Raw genomic sequence first — 16734 nt, forward strand, 5'->3', positions numbered from 1 at the left:
AGATAAGCTAGGAGAGGTTGCAGATGATGAATATGAAAAGGTTGAAATGTCTGGGGAATTTGGGAAAGATTGTAATGGATCATGAACTGATAGTGAACCGAGTAGAAAGAGAATGAAATAGAGGAAAAATAAAGAAGGTTTAAAGAAAGGAAATATATGTCTGAGGGATAATGAACGGATAGTGAACCAAATAAAATAGTAATGAAAGAGAAATAGAGGAGAAATAAAGGTTTAAAGAAGGGAAATGTATGTCTGAGGGATAATAAATGGACAGTGAACCAATAGTGAACCAAGTAAGATAGAAAGAGAGATTGAAAGGGAAATAGAGGAGAAAAAAATAAGGTTTAAAGAAAGGAAATACTGTATATGTCTGATGGATAATAAATGGATAGTGAAACAAGTAAAATAGAAAGTGAGAGAAATAGATTTGAATTAAACACATAAGATTTAATAAAAGAGTTAGAAACATGAATAGAGTAGAAATCATGTAAGACTATATAATTAGATCATATAGATAGATAGTATTAGTAAGGAACTACATACAGTATATACTATTATACTCAAGGGAAATAAAGTAGAAATAAATAAGGTTTAAAGAAGGGAAATGTGTGTCTGAGGGATAAGAAATGGATAGTGAACCGAGTAAAATAGAATGAAAGGGAAATAAAGGGAAAATAAACAAGGTTTAAAGAAGGGAAATATATGTAGAGAACTGAGTAAAATAGTCATGAAAGGAAAATAGAGGAGAAATAAAGGTTTAAAGAAGGGAGATGTATGTTTGTGGTATAATAAATGGACAGTGAACCAAGTAAAATAGAAAGAGGAATAAAAGTAAAAGTAAAGAAGGTTTAAAGAAGAGAAATATATGTCTGAGGGGTAATAGAGTTAAGAGAGATCTTAGAAGAGGGGTTAGTACTGTTATGTAACGTATGAGAGATCTTTTTTATATATTGTGTGTTTGTATGTGGTTTGATACGCTTAAAAAACTACAAATCCCAGGATTCCATAGCATTGAGCCGTGGCAGTTAAAGCAGTGTCAAGCTGCATTCATTCTTCAGTGCCGATGAAGGCCAGAATCTGAACACTGAATGTTTCACTGTTTGAACTGAGAGAAGACAGGACTCAGTGAGCAGGGCGGAACCTTTCTCTCGCGGGACGCGTTTCCGACCCGGTCTGTTTACGCAACGCCCCTCGTCTACCGGAAGTCGTCGCGCGGCCGGGTTTCCGCCCCGGACTCGCTTCCGGTTTGTCAGGGACCGATTCGGGCTCCCTCCGCGACGATGGAGGAGCCGGAGATGCAGCTGAAAGTGAAGAAAGGTAACGGCGGGAGGGGCACTTCCGGTTGGTGCCACATTAAAAGTCGTCCGGGCGGAAAAGAGGAGAGGAGCGCAATTATATTATCTATTTTATTTATCATATTATTTCTTGGATTTTGTACTAATATGAAACTGGGCATCAAGAGACGTCGGGAAGGGTGTGTCTACATTGTAGAAATAATGCAGTTTGACACCGCTTTAAATGCTATAGCTCCATCCTAGGATTTGCAGTCTTAAGCCTTCTTAAAACCAGGAGTGCTGGGATGCATCCCCACTGCAGAAATAATCCAGTTTGACACCACTTTAACTGCCCTGGCTAAGTGGTATGGGATTTGTGGAATTATAGTTTTGTGAGACATTGAGCCTTCTTTGTCAGAAAGCCACAACAAACTACAAACTGCCACAACAAACTACAGTTCCCAGGGTTCCATAGCATTGAGCCAGGCAGGGCAGTTAAAGTGGTGTCAAACTGCATCATTTCAGATGTGAATCACAAAACTACATATCCCAAGCTCAAGGTGGCATACATGATTCTCCTCCTCTTCCTCCTCTTTTTATCCTCACAACAACCTTGTGAGGTAGGTCTGCTTTGGTCAGGTCTCCCCTAGAATCCTGTGTTCAGTTGTGGGCACCACAGTTCAAGAAGGATGTTGTGAATCTGGAACTGTGTCCAAAGGAAAACAACCAAAATGGTGGGAGGTCTGGAAACCACCAAGCCCTGTTAGGAGGAACTGAATAATAATAATAATAATAATAATAATAATAATAATAATTATTATTATTATTATTATTATTATTATTTGTATCCTGTCTCTCCAAGCAGATCGAGGCAGCTAATAATAATAAAACACCCTTAAAACACAATAAAACAGTTACCAGCATTATATCCCAACCCTCCCAAACCCACCCATCCATCTACAATAAAATACAATTACCAGTAGATATTCAACAATTGTTAAAACAAGGCAGAAGCAGCTCCAGACAGTAGTGGATGCTTGATGGAACTAATAGTAAAATGACTAGGATGTCAATCTGGAAAGGCCTGCTCTTGATCGCCTTTTAAAGCATTCAAGACTGGTCATATGTCAGATCTCCTCTGGCAGGCTGTTCCATAAATTGGGAGTGGCAGAAGAGAAGGCCCTAGGTATGTTTAGCCTGGGTAAGAGAATGTTAAGGGGTGACATGATAGCCCTGTTTAAATATTTGAAGGGATGTCCTATTGATGGAGCAAGCTTTTTTTCTGCTGCTCCAGAGAACAGGGCACAGAACAATGGATGCAAGCTTCGGTAAAAGAGATTCCACCTCAACATTAGGAGGAATATCCTGATGGTAACATCCATTCAACAGTGGAAGACACTCTCTTGGAGAGTGGTGGAGTCTCCTTCTTTGGAGACTGGATGACAATTTCATGGGATTTGGGAGTGCTTGGATTCTTCATTTAAGAGGTGGGTTGGACGATTGCCCTTAGGGTCCCCTCCAACTCTATGATTCTCTGGAGATTATCACACATAATTGGTATAGGGACAGGACCACTCTCTCCCGTCCGTGACAGGAATCGCACAAAAGGCTTTCAGGTCATAGCGCTGATTCTGTCTTTATCCTGTCATTGAATTGGAATTGCATTAATGTGAATTCCGGTTAATGCAAAATGCCGGGCAATGCCACTTCAATGATGGGACAATGACAGGATCTGCGTGATGTCATCTGAAACCCTTTTATGCAATTGCTGTCAGTCGCACTTTCCAGATGGGATAATGTCCGGATAAACGCAACATCATCTGAAAGTCCTTACCGTGATCACGCGAGAAAGACGGGACAGGAACAGGACACTGACATCCCAGTCCCCCCCTGCTCTGATTCAAGCAGCGAGCAAGAAAGGTCAGAATTACCTAGTGAGTTTTGTCATGGCTCAGAGGGAAACCTGGATTTCTAAGTACCAGTCCTGTGGTATATTCACTACTCTATGCTGGATCTGGTTGTATTTATACATTTATGTAATTCTCCATCCCCTCCTTTTGATGCAGTGACTGATAAGTTCACGGAGAGCATGTATGTCCTGGCCAACGAGCCTTCTGTTGCATTGTATCGGCTCCAGGAACACGTACGGCGGTCCCTACCAGAACTGGCTCAGCACAAGGTAAGATACATGATGAATCGAGAAGGAGAAATGCATGCTTACAAATAGTAGTTAAGCGAGGATGGATATTCTGCTCAGAAGTGTGGCACGTGAGATGGACGGGTGAGAGGTTTCGAGCATTTATTTACTCCCTGTGTTGCTTTTAAAATAACAATATTGGAGACTCGGGTGGAAATAGGACAATGTCCCATACAACAAGATACCTAACCCATTCAAACTCCATTTAAAGTCCACAGCGTGGTGGAGTGGTTTGAGGGTTGGACCAGAGTGTGGAACTCTGGAGACCAGGCTTCAAAGCCTGGTTCAGCCATGGAAACCCACTAGGTGATCTCATAGAATCATAGAGTTGGAAGAGACCGCAAGGGCCATCCTGTCCAACCCCATTCTGCCATGCAGGAACCCTCCATCAAAGCATCCCCGACAGATGGCCATCCAGCCTCTGGTGTTTTTTTTAAATATTTTATTGGATTAAAATATAATCATCCAAATAAGACCAAATTCGTCAATAAAACTATAATAAATTCAAAAAATTACAAAGTAAGTAGATTCTCACAAAATCCTATCTTACAAATCTTACCTAATACCATAGTCAATATTTATACTTACACTTCCATTTACTTACTGAGTTAATCCGTTTTCCTAAAACAATTCCACTAACTCTTTCTTACCAATTGTTACAGTCTCCCCTGGGAGTCAATCATATCATTACTATATATCTTATTGTCCTACCCCTTATCCATAGATCTTGATATTCCTTAATAAACCTTCCAAGTAAATACTTATACACTATAGATTATTATCTGTACCTATTCCTTCCCTCTTGGTTTTTTGAAATCGCTAAGCATATTTCCTTTCTTTTTTCTTCATGTAAATAATTTCCCCAAGAGTTCCATTCCTTATGAAAGTTATCTATGGTTTTCCCCTTCAAAAGAACAGTTAACTTATCCATTTGATAGCAGTCTAATAGTTTTAATCTCCATTCTTCCACTGTTGGAGTCTCCTCTGTTTTCCAGGATTTTGCATAGAGCGCCCTTGCTGCCGTTATCATATAGAATAGTGCTTTTTCGTTTTCTTTCTTCAAATTCCAGCTCTCGGTTAGGTTCAAAAGGTACACCTTGGGATCCTTTCTCGCTGTCAAGTTGAATATTTTTTTAATTTCTTTATGTACTTCTCCCCAATATCCTTTAGCCTTCTTACAGTGCCACCAACTATGTAAATAAGTTCCAACCTCCTTTTTACACTTCCAACACATCTGACTATTTTTATACATTTTAGATAATTTAAAGGGGGTAAGATACCATCTGTATAGTGATTTATAAAAAATTTCCCTGACCTCCACACTCAGAGAGTATTTTATTTTACTTCGCCATAACTTTTGCCACTAATCCAACTGTATTGGTTCTTTTAAATCCTTCGCCCATTTTACTATAAATTCTTTTACCGTTTCTTCTTCTAATTCGAAGGTCCTAATCAAATTATATAATTTTGCAATTTGTTTTTTGGGGTTTTAAATTATTTTTTCAAATTCTAAGTGCCCTGGTCCTATTCCCCCAGTTTTATTATCCATGCTATATCTTTCTTTCAACTGACGATATGCAAACCATGTACATTTAAACCCTTCATTTTGCAGCTCTTCCTGTGATTTTATTTTCCTTTCCCCTTTTTCAATTTTCGTTAAGTCTTCATAAGTTACCCAAGTATTTTCTTTTAAAACCTCTCTCCTAAATAATGCTTCATTCGAAGAAGTCCAAACCGGTATCTGGGGACACCATTTCTTTTTATATCTTTCCCAAATTCTGAATAGAGATTTCTGAATTAAGTGATTTTTAAAATTTCCGTCAAGTTTTACTTTATCATATACCAAATAGCCATGCAAACCAAATTTTAACTCAATTCTTTCCAAATTAATTAACCTATAAGCCTCTGTTTAAAGACCTCCAAGGAAGGACACTCCACCATAATCTCTGAGGAAAGAGTTTGTTCCACTGTCGAACAGCCCTTACTGTCAAGAAGTTCCTCCTAATGTTGAGCTGGAATCTCTTTTCCTGAAGCTGGCATCCATTGTTCCAGGTCCTAGTCTCTGGAGCAGCAGAAAACAAGCTTGTTCCCTCCTCAATATGACACACCTTCAAGTATTTAAGCAGGGCTGTCATATCACCTCTTAACCTTCTCCAGGCTAAACATCCCCAGCTCCCTAAGTCATTCCTCATAGGGCTTCATGGTTTCCAGACCCTTCACCATTTTAATCACCCTCCTTTGGACACACTCCAGTTTCTCAATGTCCTTTTTGAATTGTGTTGCCCAGAACTGGACACAATAGTCATGCAAACACACAATCTTGGGCAAGTCACAGTCCCAGTCTCAGAGGATGGCAATGGCAATCCCCCTCTGAAGACCTTTGCCAAGAAAACCCTGTGATAAGTTTGCCTTAGGGTTACCATAAGTCGGAAATGTCTTGAAGGCCCACAACAACAACAACAACAAAGAACAAAGAATGAGAGTCTGCCCCCTCTGAGACTGTCATTCTACTGTCAAACATTTCTTATAGTCAATAAGCTCTCTCTAATACTTAGGTGGAATTTTTTCCTTGTAATTAGCATCCACTGGTTCATGTTCTTAAGCTTCTTACATTTTCTACACCACAACCTTTCAAACTGTAGCCCTGGAGACCAGGATTCAGATCCTCACTCAGTCATGCAAACTCACAGAGTAACCTTAGGTAAGGCATACTCTCTCAGCCTCAGAAGAAGGCAAAGGTAAACTCCCATCTGAATAAATCTTGCCAAGAAAACACCTTAGGATGGCCATAAGCTGGAAATGAACTGAAGGCACACAACAACAATAATGTCATATTTCAGTCTTCTCTTCTCTAAGGTAAACATACCCAATTCCCTTAGAGTAGGCAATCTTCAAAAAGTTTGGTTTCCAAGACTTTGATCATCCTTGTCACCTTTCTCTGGACACAGTTCCAGCTTGTCAAGATCCTTCTTGAAATGTGGTGCCCAGAACTGGACACGGCATTCCTCCATGTAAGATCTGACCAAAGCAGAACAAAGGGGAAATAAAACAGAGTGACCATGTATCAGTGTGTCTTTGCTAGACCATTTCCTGGGTTTCTTCTCAAGTTGAAGTCAGAAGATTCACATCAAATTTGGTGAGAGATTCAAAATCCTCAATCTACAGCGGGGATTGTTTCCCAGATCTTTTGGACAGGGGTTGTAGTGGTACAATTCTCTCTCCTCCCTGTGACAAGTCCAAAAGTGTAGGAGGTTGTGAATCTAAAACAATTGCTAGCAGTTTCCCTCTCTGCCAGGAACCGGTCTTTTGTAAAGTTAATGCCTTTTGCTGACTGAAAACGAAGACACCCCCAAATACTTTGCATTACTATAAGGAATGGCTCATAACACACCACTGCTGGGAAAATCCATTTCTTCTCCAGCTACTGTGGGTTTTACAACTACTTTGAGAGTACATATGCCTATGTGTAAAAAGATATGCCAGCCTTCTAAAACTGGCACACTCCATAGACTCCAGATTCTATCATCCCATCTCAGCCATGCTGGACAGAGGCTAGTGCTATTTCTCAGCCCACAAGGGCTCTTGAGGCAACAAATATATGAAAGCAATGAAAACAGTAAAATAAAACTGTTTTGTTGCTGCTGTGTGCCTTCAAGTCATTTCCAGCTTATGATAACCCTAAGGTGACTCTATCATATGGGGTTTTCTTGGCAAGTTTCTTCAGAGTGGGTTTGCCGTTGCCATTTTCTAAGGCTGAGAGAGTGTAACTTGCCCAAGGTCACCTAGTAGGTTTCCATGACTGGCCTGGGATTTGAAACCTGGTCTCCTAGAGTCCTAGTCCAACGTTCAAACCATTATGCCATGCTGGCACTCTAGATGTGTGCCTTCACATTATTTCTGACCTATGGCAACCCTACATTGAACCAATCATGGAGTTTTCTGGGGCTGAGAGTGTGTGACTCTCCCAGTGTCGCCAAGTGGGTTTCCATGGCGGGACAGGATTCAAACCCTGGTCTCCAGAGTCCTAATCCGACACTGAAACCTCTATAAAACTCTGGCTCTGAAAAAATGAAAGCTATTTTAGTAACACTGTCTAATTTTTATTTAAAAGCAACCAAAGAAACCAATCCTAAAGTCCAATTTTAAAACAGGGCACAGTTGTAGTGGATGACTTTTGGGTGGGAGGCTAGATTCCACACAAACAGAAGATGCATCTTAAGAAATCCTCTCTGGGTCCCTTGTTGTTTAAAACTTATTAAAACTTTCCTTGTTTTAATTTGGGGTTGTATATTAATAGCAATGCCATGAAGGGGTGGGTGGCTTTTTGGAAAAGACCAGAGAAGGTCACCTCGGCATTCTCCTAGCAATGTTTTTTCTTTTTAATTTAAAAAAGGGATTTGTTCCTAAATACTTTTCTCTTCCTGGCATCTCATGGATAAGGAGGATATCAGCAAGAGAGGGGGTTGTTAATCTTGGGCAGCCATCTTATAGAAAGCTGCTTCTTCCCTTCCAGGCCTCTTGTTTGGTATTTTTTTTCTGCCTCGCTGCACTGATACACTATTAATGCCATTGTCTTAAGCATTAGCTGGCTTTAGTTAATCATTGTTGGCCAACAGGGGGAAAACACTGGAGAAAAAATGTGCAAAGTCGGCAGTGGGGGATTGTCGGGTCGGAAGAGACTCCTTGAGGCCATCTACTCCAGCTCCCTGCAGAGAGCTGGACTAGTCCTGACTCTTGATGAAGACATCCAGAGGGTCATCTTCAGCACCTTTCCAAGTCATGGGTTTCACTGTTGTTGTCGTGTGCCTTCAAGTCGTTTCCAACTTACAGCAACCCTGCGGCAAAGCTGCCATTGGTATACATGGCCAGGTTTATTCAGACATTTGTCATCGCCTGCTCCCGAGGCCAAGAGATTGTAACTTGCCCAAAGGGTTTCATGACCAAGCTGGGAATTGAACCCTGCTCTTCAGAATCGTAATCCAGCACCCAAACCACTACACCACACTGACCCAAAACTTTAACTTGTCCTCTGTTTCCCCAGGCCGACATGCAGAGCTGGGAAGAGCAAAGTCAAGGAGCGATTTACACGGTGGAGTATGCCTGCAGGTACTGACATGAATGCTTCCAACTCCCAGCACATTGACTTCTTTTAAAGGATGATAGAAAAATTGGGGGGTCCGGGGGGGGGGGATCCTTAAATGTTACACATTCAAACATATCTTTCCAGCCATGCTTGCTTTTGTTCAAAACAGGAGCTCAATCCCCTTGCACAATGTTGTTGTTGTATGCCTCCAAATAATTTATGACTTACAGCAACCTTACAGAGACTGTATCATGGGGTTTTCTTGGCCAGATTTGTTATCAGAGGAGGTTTGCCATTGCTGCCTTCTTGTAGGGCAATTCAGGTGTCCTAAGGCTTCAGCCTTTGTTAAGGAAACAAAAATATTTAAATATTAAAAATATCAAAACCAAGTCTGTTAGGGTCTAGCTTTAAATCAGCAGAATAGTAGAAATGTGTCCTTGTCTAACTATGGCCTGTTACAGACTGCCAAAATAAAGCTGCTTCAGGTCTCTTTGGAGGTATGCTATTTAAATGATGCATGGGTCCTAAGAGTCCGGAGGTCGCGCCAAAGCCACACTCCATTCCTATGCACCGGAGTGCAGCTTTGGTGCAGCTTCCGGATTCTTAGGATGCATGCATCATTTAAACAGCATACCTCCAAAGAGACCCGAAGCAGCTTTATTTTGGCAGTCTGTAACAGGCCAATGTTTGTCTAAGAACGGAGACTAACTCATAAACAACACAAGTAGCTTGCAGTTTAAACAAAAGTTTACTAATGGCATGAATCTACAGTACATAAGCATAGAGGCTGTATCCTAACCTAGCTAATGAAATATTTATCTCACCATCCTTCCAAAAAAAAGTTGAGAGAGGAAAATGGGGAAAGAGTGTGACTTGCACATGATCATCCAGTGGGTTTCTGTGGCTGAACAGAGAGTTAAACCATCGTCTCCTGGATTCCTCATACAAACTCATAACAACTAAGCCATGCTGACTCTCTCCTTGCACAACACAACACAGCACAACACAACATCCCTAATATAAAGGTGAAAGGAATGCCAAAAGCCATCTTGTCTAACCCCCAAGCAATACAGGAGTAGTAGTTGTAGTAGTAATAGTAGTAGTTGTTGTTGGTATTGTTGTTGTGTTCCTTCATGTTGTTTCCAGCTTTAGGCAACCTTAAGGCAAACCTATCATAGATTTTTCTTGGCAAGATTTGTTCAGAGGAGGCTTGCTATTGCCTTCTCAGAGTTAAATCACTCTCAAGAGGCAGCCATCCAACCTCTGTTTAAAAACCTTTAATGAAGGAGAATCTACAATCTTCAGCGGTAATCTGTTCCACTGGTGAAGAACTCTTATCATCAGGAAATTCTTGCTAAGTTTTAGGGGGAGTTTCTTGGAATTTGAATACTTTGGTTAGTGTCCTACTCTCTGGAACAGAAGAAAATAACTTGGCTCCATGTTCTCCTTGACAGCCCTTCCAGATATCTAAAGATGGCCACCATACCAACCTCTCTGCAAGTCTTCCCTTCTCCAGGCTAAACAGAGGGCAGTCATGCATGCAGGGTGGAGAGAAAGAGAAACAATCTCTACACCGACCACCAGCATCTGGGTGTCAGGGTGTTTCTGTTGTAGGAGGCAGAAAGAAATGGGTGAGATGATGTTGGGGGTTCCTGTTGCAATCTCTTTTCCACTGCCACCCCTGCAGTGTTGTCTCTCTCTTTTCCCCCCTCTCTCAAAAGTCAACAGTATGATGCAGCAGCTAAAAAGGCCAATATGATCATTGGCTGCATCAAGATCAAGGGAAGTCCTAGTACCAGTCTATTCTGATTAGCACCTGGAATATTGTATCCAGTTCTGGGCACCACAATGCAAGAAGGAGCTGGAGCATGTCCAGAGGAGGACAACCAAAATGATGAAAGATCTGGAAACCAAGACAAATAATTGAGAGAGCTGGGTTTGTTTAGCTTGGAGAGGAGAAGACTGAGAGCTGATATGATGCCACCATCTCTAAATATCTGAAAGGATGCCATAGTGAAGATGAATGGAGCTTGTTTTCTTCTGCTCCAGAGAAGAATGCAAACCAATAGAATAGATTCAAAAACACCACCAAGAAAAGAGATTCCTCCTAAACATTTGGAAGAACTTTCTGGTTTTAAAAGCTCTTGGAGTGTGGAATGGGCTGCCTGGGAATGGACTCCTTCTTTGGAGGTCTTTTGCCAGAAGTTAAATGGGCATCTTCTTAGGAGTGCTTTAATTGTTTTTTCCTGCATGGCAGGGGGTCCCTTCCAACTGTACGTTTCTATTATTCCCTTTCTCTCTCTCTTCAGTGCCATCAAGAACATGAAGGACAGCAGTGTGTATTTCAAGAGCATTGAAGGTCTGCTGCGACATGCCACTGCTGTGAAAGATCGGCTGAATTCTGCCCGCAGGTAGCTCTGGGCAGTGCATGAAGAGCCGCCACTTGCACCCGGTTCAAATCAGCATGGTGAGAGGACTCAGAACAGCACCACTCACCTCTCCTTCTTTGCCAAAACAAGAGCATTAGCATCTGGCTGTAATAACTTTTTTTAAAAATGTAATTATTAGGATTATTGTCATTATTAATAATATTAAATCTCTGGGAACCAAGACCTGACAGTGAAAGCATGTTTTCTGCCAAACGTTTCTACCCTTGCGTTGTAAGACTTCCAAGCCTCATCTAGTCCAAGGCTGGGCAACTGTGTTTGGCTTGGAAACCAATTTTCTGTTTGTGGGGGCCAAACAGACTGCCAAAAACAGGGATGGAGGAGGAACAAGTCTATATCTCATTTTGAAAAATGGGTAATTTTTGAGGTTTAACAGCATGGGGCAAAGCTGCGGCCAATTAGGGCTACATCTGTACCGCAGAATTAATGCAGTTTGACACTGCTTTAACTACCATGGACCAGTTTGTTGTGGCACCGCAGCTTGTTGGCAGCGAAAGCTAAAATATCTCCCAAATCCCAGAATTCCATAGCATTGAGCCGTGGTAATTGAAGCAGTGTCAAACTGGATTAATTCTGCAGTGCAGATGCAGCCTTAGAAGTTGAATCGCTGCTCCTATATGCTTCCAGCAGAAGTAACTTACTTTTGCAGGGGGGCAGAAACAGGGCAGTACAGGAGCAAGGGGCTATAGAAATATCCAGAAAGGGGTTCTGTATGCAGAACCAGGTTTCCACTCATCCCAACTGGATCCAGTCTAATCTCTGGATGTGAAAAGATTCCTGCCAAGGTTATCCAGCCTTTCTTTAAATGAAAAACAGTCCAGTCTGTTTCCAGAGTAGTTTGCGTAACTCCTGCAAGCAATGGTTTTTCTGGTGTGTGAAGATATAGTGTGTGTGTGTGCGCATATGTGTGTGTGATTTCCTTTTCATGGCAGGTGGCAGGCAGGGAGGAATAGACAGAATTGCTTCCAAATTTTCATTTTTGATCCATTTTGTTCAGGGGTGGGCAACTAAGAAAGAGCAGGAAGAACCCTTGGGAAATCTTGGAGGGCTGCGCTTACTTGCTGCACCCACTCCTGTCAAAATAATAATAACATATCAATTTTTTGGCCATGGGGGCAGTTTCACAGTGTTTTGGGGCCATTGTAAGCTGTTGTTGTTCTTGTTCTGTGCCTTCAAGTTGTCTCCAACTTATGGTGACCTCGGTGGCCAGGCTTGGTGGTTTTCTTGGCAAGTTTCTTCAGCAGGGATTTGCCATTGCTGTGCTCTGAAGGTGAGAGAGTGTGACTTCCATGGCTCAGCCGAAATTTGAATCCTGGTCTCCTAGTCCAATGCTCAAATCACTACACCATGCTATCTCCATTGCAAATCTAGGGGAAGCCTTTTCTAGAAGAGGACATGATTAGGAATCACTTCCAGATCCAGAAAAGGCTTCTCCTCTGTCGGTTTCACAATTCAGGATCTTCCCAGGCACTGATGTTTCCAGGCCAAAACCTGAGACCTAACTAGAGATAGTGGTCCCATTGAGCATTGCGTGTTACGTACCAACCAGCGTCGCCCAGAGTTTATCATTCAAACATACGCATACGCATATTCCTGTTTGGAAATGAAGACAGAAATCTTAGCTAAAGGTGATGATCCTAGATCAAGGTGAAATGATGGGATGATTCTTTCTCACTTAAGAAGAAAATAAGAACAGGGAACCTAGCCTACTGCTTCTAACCAGAAGGTGAATGCAGAGCAGAGGGTGAGCCCTGGCATTATGACAACTAGGAAGTTAAGGGTTAGTCAGACAGTGGAAATAATCTGGATCGAATCTTTGTTGTTCACGTGCATTTCGAATGCATCCGATTTAAGTTTTTTTGAAGGAGGGATGCCAAAAACCCCACTTAACCCAGGATAATCAATGCCAGCTTCTTCCTGAGTTTTTCTGAAAGGATCACATTCTCGGCTGTTTGAATAACCGATGCGAATAGACTCGGGATAAACTTCTGCATGTCTTGAACGTGCTTTGAATACATTCACATCATCAACTCCATCTTTATTTGAGGGCTGGCATGTGTGAGCAACAGAAGTTGCAGAGATGTGGTTCCATAGTGTGAACAACAAACCCGGAATGCATGAGTAAGATAATTCGTATAGTTGTGCTAAAACAAACAGCTTCTGCATGACTCCTAAGTAAATACACAGACTCTTTCTACATTGCCGCAACAAACCAATGAAGCCTCCTAGCTGAGCTGGAAGGTTTACAGCGAGCCCTTTCCCAGAACTGAGACCTCCTCAAAAAACCTGGAGGATTTGCACCCTTGTCTCCTGCCTGGAGATGATCCACAAACACTGGAGACTCGGTATCAGCCCCTGAGATCTGGCAGTCCTATTCCTAGTCCTGAATTGACCCAGGGTCCCTGCAAAATGAGGCAAAGATGCCACCACCACCCAGCCTCTAGAGAACATTTTGGGTGAGAAGGTTTTGAAAAATCTTGCTCAACCCTATGGGGCCTCCAAAGATGGTGGAAATGCCCTCCACTCCATAGTGGGCATTTTGGAGCAAAACCCTTTTTGCTATATCTTAGGAACCCTGCTAGACTGGACCTAAGATGTATCTAGTGCACCATCCTTCCCCCCCCCCCCACACTGGCCTACTAGATGCTCCAAGTTCCTTGCAGAACTAGAAGGCAAGAGTGGAAGCAACCAATATTCAGTGGTACAGTGCTTCTGAGCCTGGAGACTCCATACATGTTTATTTAATACAGTATTTAATTTCTTACACTCATACCTCACCTTCTGTACAATGAGTTCCCCATGGTGTGCATGACTCTCCTTTTCACTCCAACAGCAACATCCCTGTGGAGTAGCTATGTTTGAGAGAGAGTGGGAGCAACTAGTCCATTGTCACCTATCCACAACACTAGCTACTATTAACACCTATTCTACAAACATTGTAGTTTGCTAAGGAGCAGCCCTCACCCTAGCTTTGTGATAGCCATTTCCACACAACTATGTGCAGATCATAGAACATTCTCAACTGTGGAGCTTCAAAAGGGCCGTTGTTGTGGTTATGTGACTTCCAAGTCATCTCAGATTTAAGGCAACCTTATCATGGGGTTTTCTTGGCAAGCTTTTTCAGAGGGGATTTGACATTACAGTCCTCTGAGACTGAGAGAGTGTGACTTGCTCAGGTTCCCCCGTGGGTCTACATGACCAAGACCTAGTCCAACGCTCAAACCACATCACCAGGCAGGCAACTTCATAAACCTCTGACAGCTCTATCCTGGTGAAACAAAGACCAGGCGTTGTCCTGGTGGTCCTCCTTCAATACCTCAAACCATAGTTTCCAAGTCAAGGAAAGTCATAGTCCCCCTATATTCTGAACTAGCTAGGCCTCATCTGGAGTCTTGTGTTCAGTTCTGGGCATCTCATTTTAAGAAGATGGAGCTGGTTCAGAGAAGGGCAACCAGGATGATAAAAGAGATGGAGAACAGCAGATACAAGGAAAGGTTGAAGGAGCTGGGCTTGTTGAGATGGAATCTGATTTTGTAAAAGACTTCGAGGGATGTTCCAGAGAAAAGGGGTCAGGTTTGTTCTCTGCTGCCTCAGAATGTAGGACCAGGTCTAATGGTTTTAAGTTACAGGAAGGTAGATTTCAATTGAACCTTAAAAGGGATATCTTGATGGTAGGAGGTGTTGGGCAATGGGATCCATGACCTGGAGATGTGGTAAGGTCTTCTTCTCTGGATGTCTTCCAAAAGAGGCTAGACAGCTCCTTCCTGGTGATGCTCTATGTGGAATCCCTACATTGAGGAGGGGTTGGACTCAGTTACCTCTCTCTCATTACTATGAAGGTGATGCACTCCTCACTCTGGACTTTTTACACCAAGGTTGAATTTTTTCCAGAGCCGGCCGGTTTCCTAGAGAGGATGTTCTTCATTTCCTGCGTGACGCCATTCCAGGGCTTCCCTTGGATTTGCAGCAGGGCCGATTCTGCCGAAAGCGTCCGGTGCATCCGCGGAACGGCGTAGCAATCCTTCTCTGGTATTGGATCGGCGCTCCCAGAGGAGGTGACATTGCTGCTTGCTGGGGTGGTCAGGTGGGACTTCTGTTCCACGTACGGCGGGTATGAAAACTCCCGGTGGATCTCCGGCCGGGGCCTGGGGGAGACCATGTTCTTGGCATTGTTGAGATGCGCAACAGATGTTTCGCCACTGCGGGCTGAGTCATTTTCGTAGAGAGTGTGCGAAAGCTCTCCTTGGCCACGCTGGGCCGCTCTGGAAGCTCGGATGAGCACATGGATGATGGTCAGGATCAGGACGACAATGCTCGAGGATAGGATGCAGGCGCTGGTGATTCCCGTTGCGATCTCAAACAACACCAGCATGTACATGGAGAGTGCTGCAAGGCAATCAGGAGAAGCAAAGTTTTAAATAGCCACATTTTCTAAACTCTCCAACTTTTCTGTATCCTCCTTTTCTGGATTGTCCTTAAAATGAAGAGAACTGAATACAGAACTCCCACACAATATATTGCGGAAACATCCCTTGTCTTGGAAACTATGGTTCTTTTAATGCAGGCCCAAATATTATTTGCCACCTTCGCTGCAGCATCACACTACTGGCTCATCTCTAGTTTATGATCAACAAACCCAGGGTCCTTTTCACATCTACCACTGCTAAGCGAAGTATCCGTCATCCTATACTCGTGCATTTGGGTTTTGTGGTTTCAATGCAGAATTTTTACATTTGGCAGTGCTGAATCTTATCGGTTTCAGTGCTGTTTTCTATTTTATTTTGATTTCTTTTTGCATACAACTTCACAAGTAGGGATAGTAAAGACTGTAGAGAAAACCCTGGCTGGTGTAGTGGTTCAAGTGTTGAACTATGCCTCTGGAGACCAGGGTTCGAATCCCTGCTCGGCCATGGAAGCCTATTGGGTGACTGTGAGCAAGCTACACTCTTTCAGCCTGAGAGAGGAAGGCAAAGGCAAAACCCTTCTGAACAAATCTTGCCAAGAAAACCCTGTGATAGGCTTGCTTTAGGGCGCCATAAGTCAGAAGCAAATTGAAGGCACACAAAAACAACAAGAAAGAGTACAGTCAGCCCTCTGTATCTATGGATTTTTTATCCACAGATTCAAACATCCATGGCTTGATAATGCCCATATATATATACGTATTCCCAACAGCAAGCCTTGATTTTGCTATTTTGTATACAGGTAAGGGACACTATTATATTATGCCATTGTGTTTAATGGGACTTGACCAGCCGCGGATTTTGGTATACACACAGTGTCCTGGAATCAAACACCAGTGGATACCAAGGGCTCACTGTAGTAGTAGTAGTTGTAGTAGTAATACCCCATTGTATATAATGGGATGTCAGTATCCATGGATTTTGGTATCAATGAAGGGTCCTGGAACCAAACTCCAGTGGATACCAAGGATCCACTGTAATAATAATAATAATAATAATAATAATAATAATAATAATAATACAGTTGCCCCTCTGTTTTCATGGATTTGGAGTCCGCGTCCCTCGGAAATATGCGAGGGGCAGATGAAGGGTGACACAATGGGGTGCGCACGCACAGAAGCACACCCCCATTGGAGGCAATAGGGACTTCAATATCAGTGATTTTCCATTTTGTGAGGGGGGTCTGGAATGGATCCCACTCCGAAACGGAGAGGAGACTGTAATAATAATAATAATAATAATAATAATAATAATAATAATAATAATAATA

The 16734-nt window shown here is 42.5% G+C and overlaps 2 protein-coding genes across 2 annotated transcripts in view; one reads left to right on the top strand and one right to left on the bottom strand.

Moving 5' to 3' along the window:
* The first annotated feature begins 1179 nt into the window (after positions 1-1179).
* On the top strand, positions 1180-11166 carry BORCS8 (BLOC-1 related complex subunit 8). Its single transcript, XM_042442113.1, has 4 exons — positions 1180-1317; positions 3341-3453; positions 8513-8577; positions 10864-11166. The coding sequence occupies exons 1-4, from the start codon at positions 1281-1283 to the stop codon at positions 10967-10969; spliced, it is 321 nt and encodes a 106-aa protein (XP_042298047.1). The 5' UTR covers positions 1180-1280; the 3' UTR covers positions 10970-11166.
* A 1686-nt stretch (positions 11167-12852) lies between these two features.
* TMEM221 (transmembrane protein 221) overlaps positions 12853-16734 on the bottom strand; it is a 4563-nt gene continuing 681 nt past the window's right edge. The window contains exon 2 of the mRNA XM_042442112.1: positions 12853-15387. Coding sequence (XP_042298046.1) covers positions 14867-15379 — 513 coding nt within the window. The 5' untranslated portion in view covers positions 15380-15387 and the 3' untranslated portion in view covers positions 12853-14866. The remainder of the gene's footprint in view (positions 15388-16734) is intronic.

Source organism: Sceloporus undulatus, chromosome 10 (assembly GCF_019175285.1).
Source record: "Sceloporus undulatus isolate JIND9_A2432 ecotype Alabama chromosome 10, SceUnd_v1.1, whole genome shotgun sequence".
Taxonomy (NCBI): Eukaryota; Metazoa; Chordata; class Lepidosauria; order Squamata; family Phrynosomatidae; genus Sceloporus; species Sceloporus undulatus.

Bases quoted from the DNA above. Each gene is read 5' to 3' on its own strand.
- BORCS8 (XM_042442113.1), top strand. From the start codon at position 1,281: ATGGAGGAGCCGGAGATGCAGCTGAAAGTGAAGAAAG. The intron at 1,318-3,340 runs GTAACGGCGGGA...CTTTTGATGCAG, and splicing joins GCAGCTGAAAGTGAAGAAAG to TGACTGATAAGTTCACGGAG. The intron at 3,454-8,512 runs GTAAGATACATG...CTGTTTCCCCAG, and splicing joins CAGAACTGGCTCAGCACAAG to GCCGACATGCAGAGCTGGGA.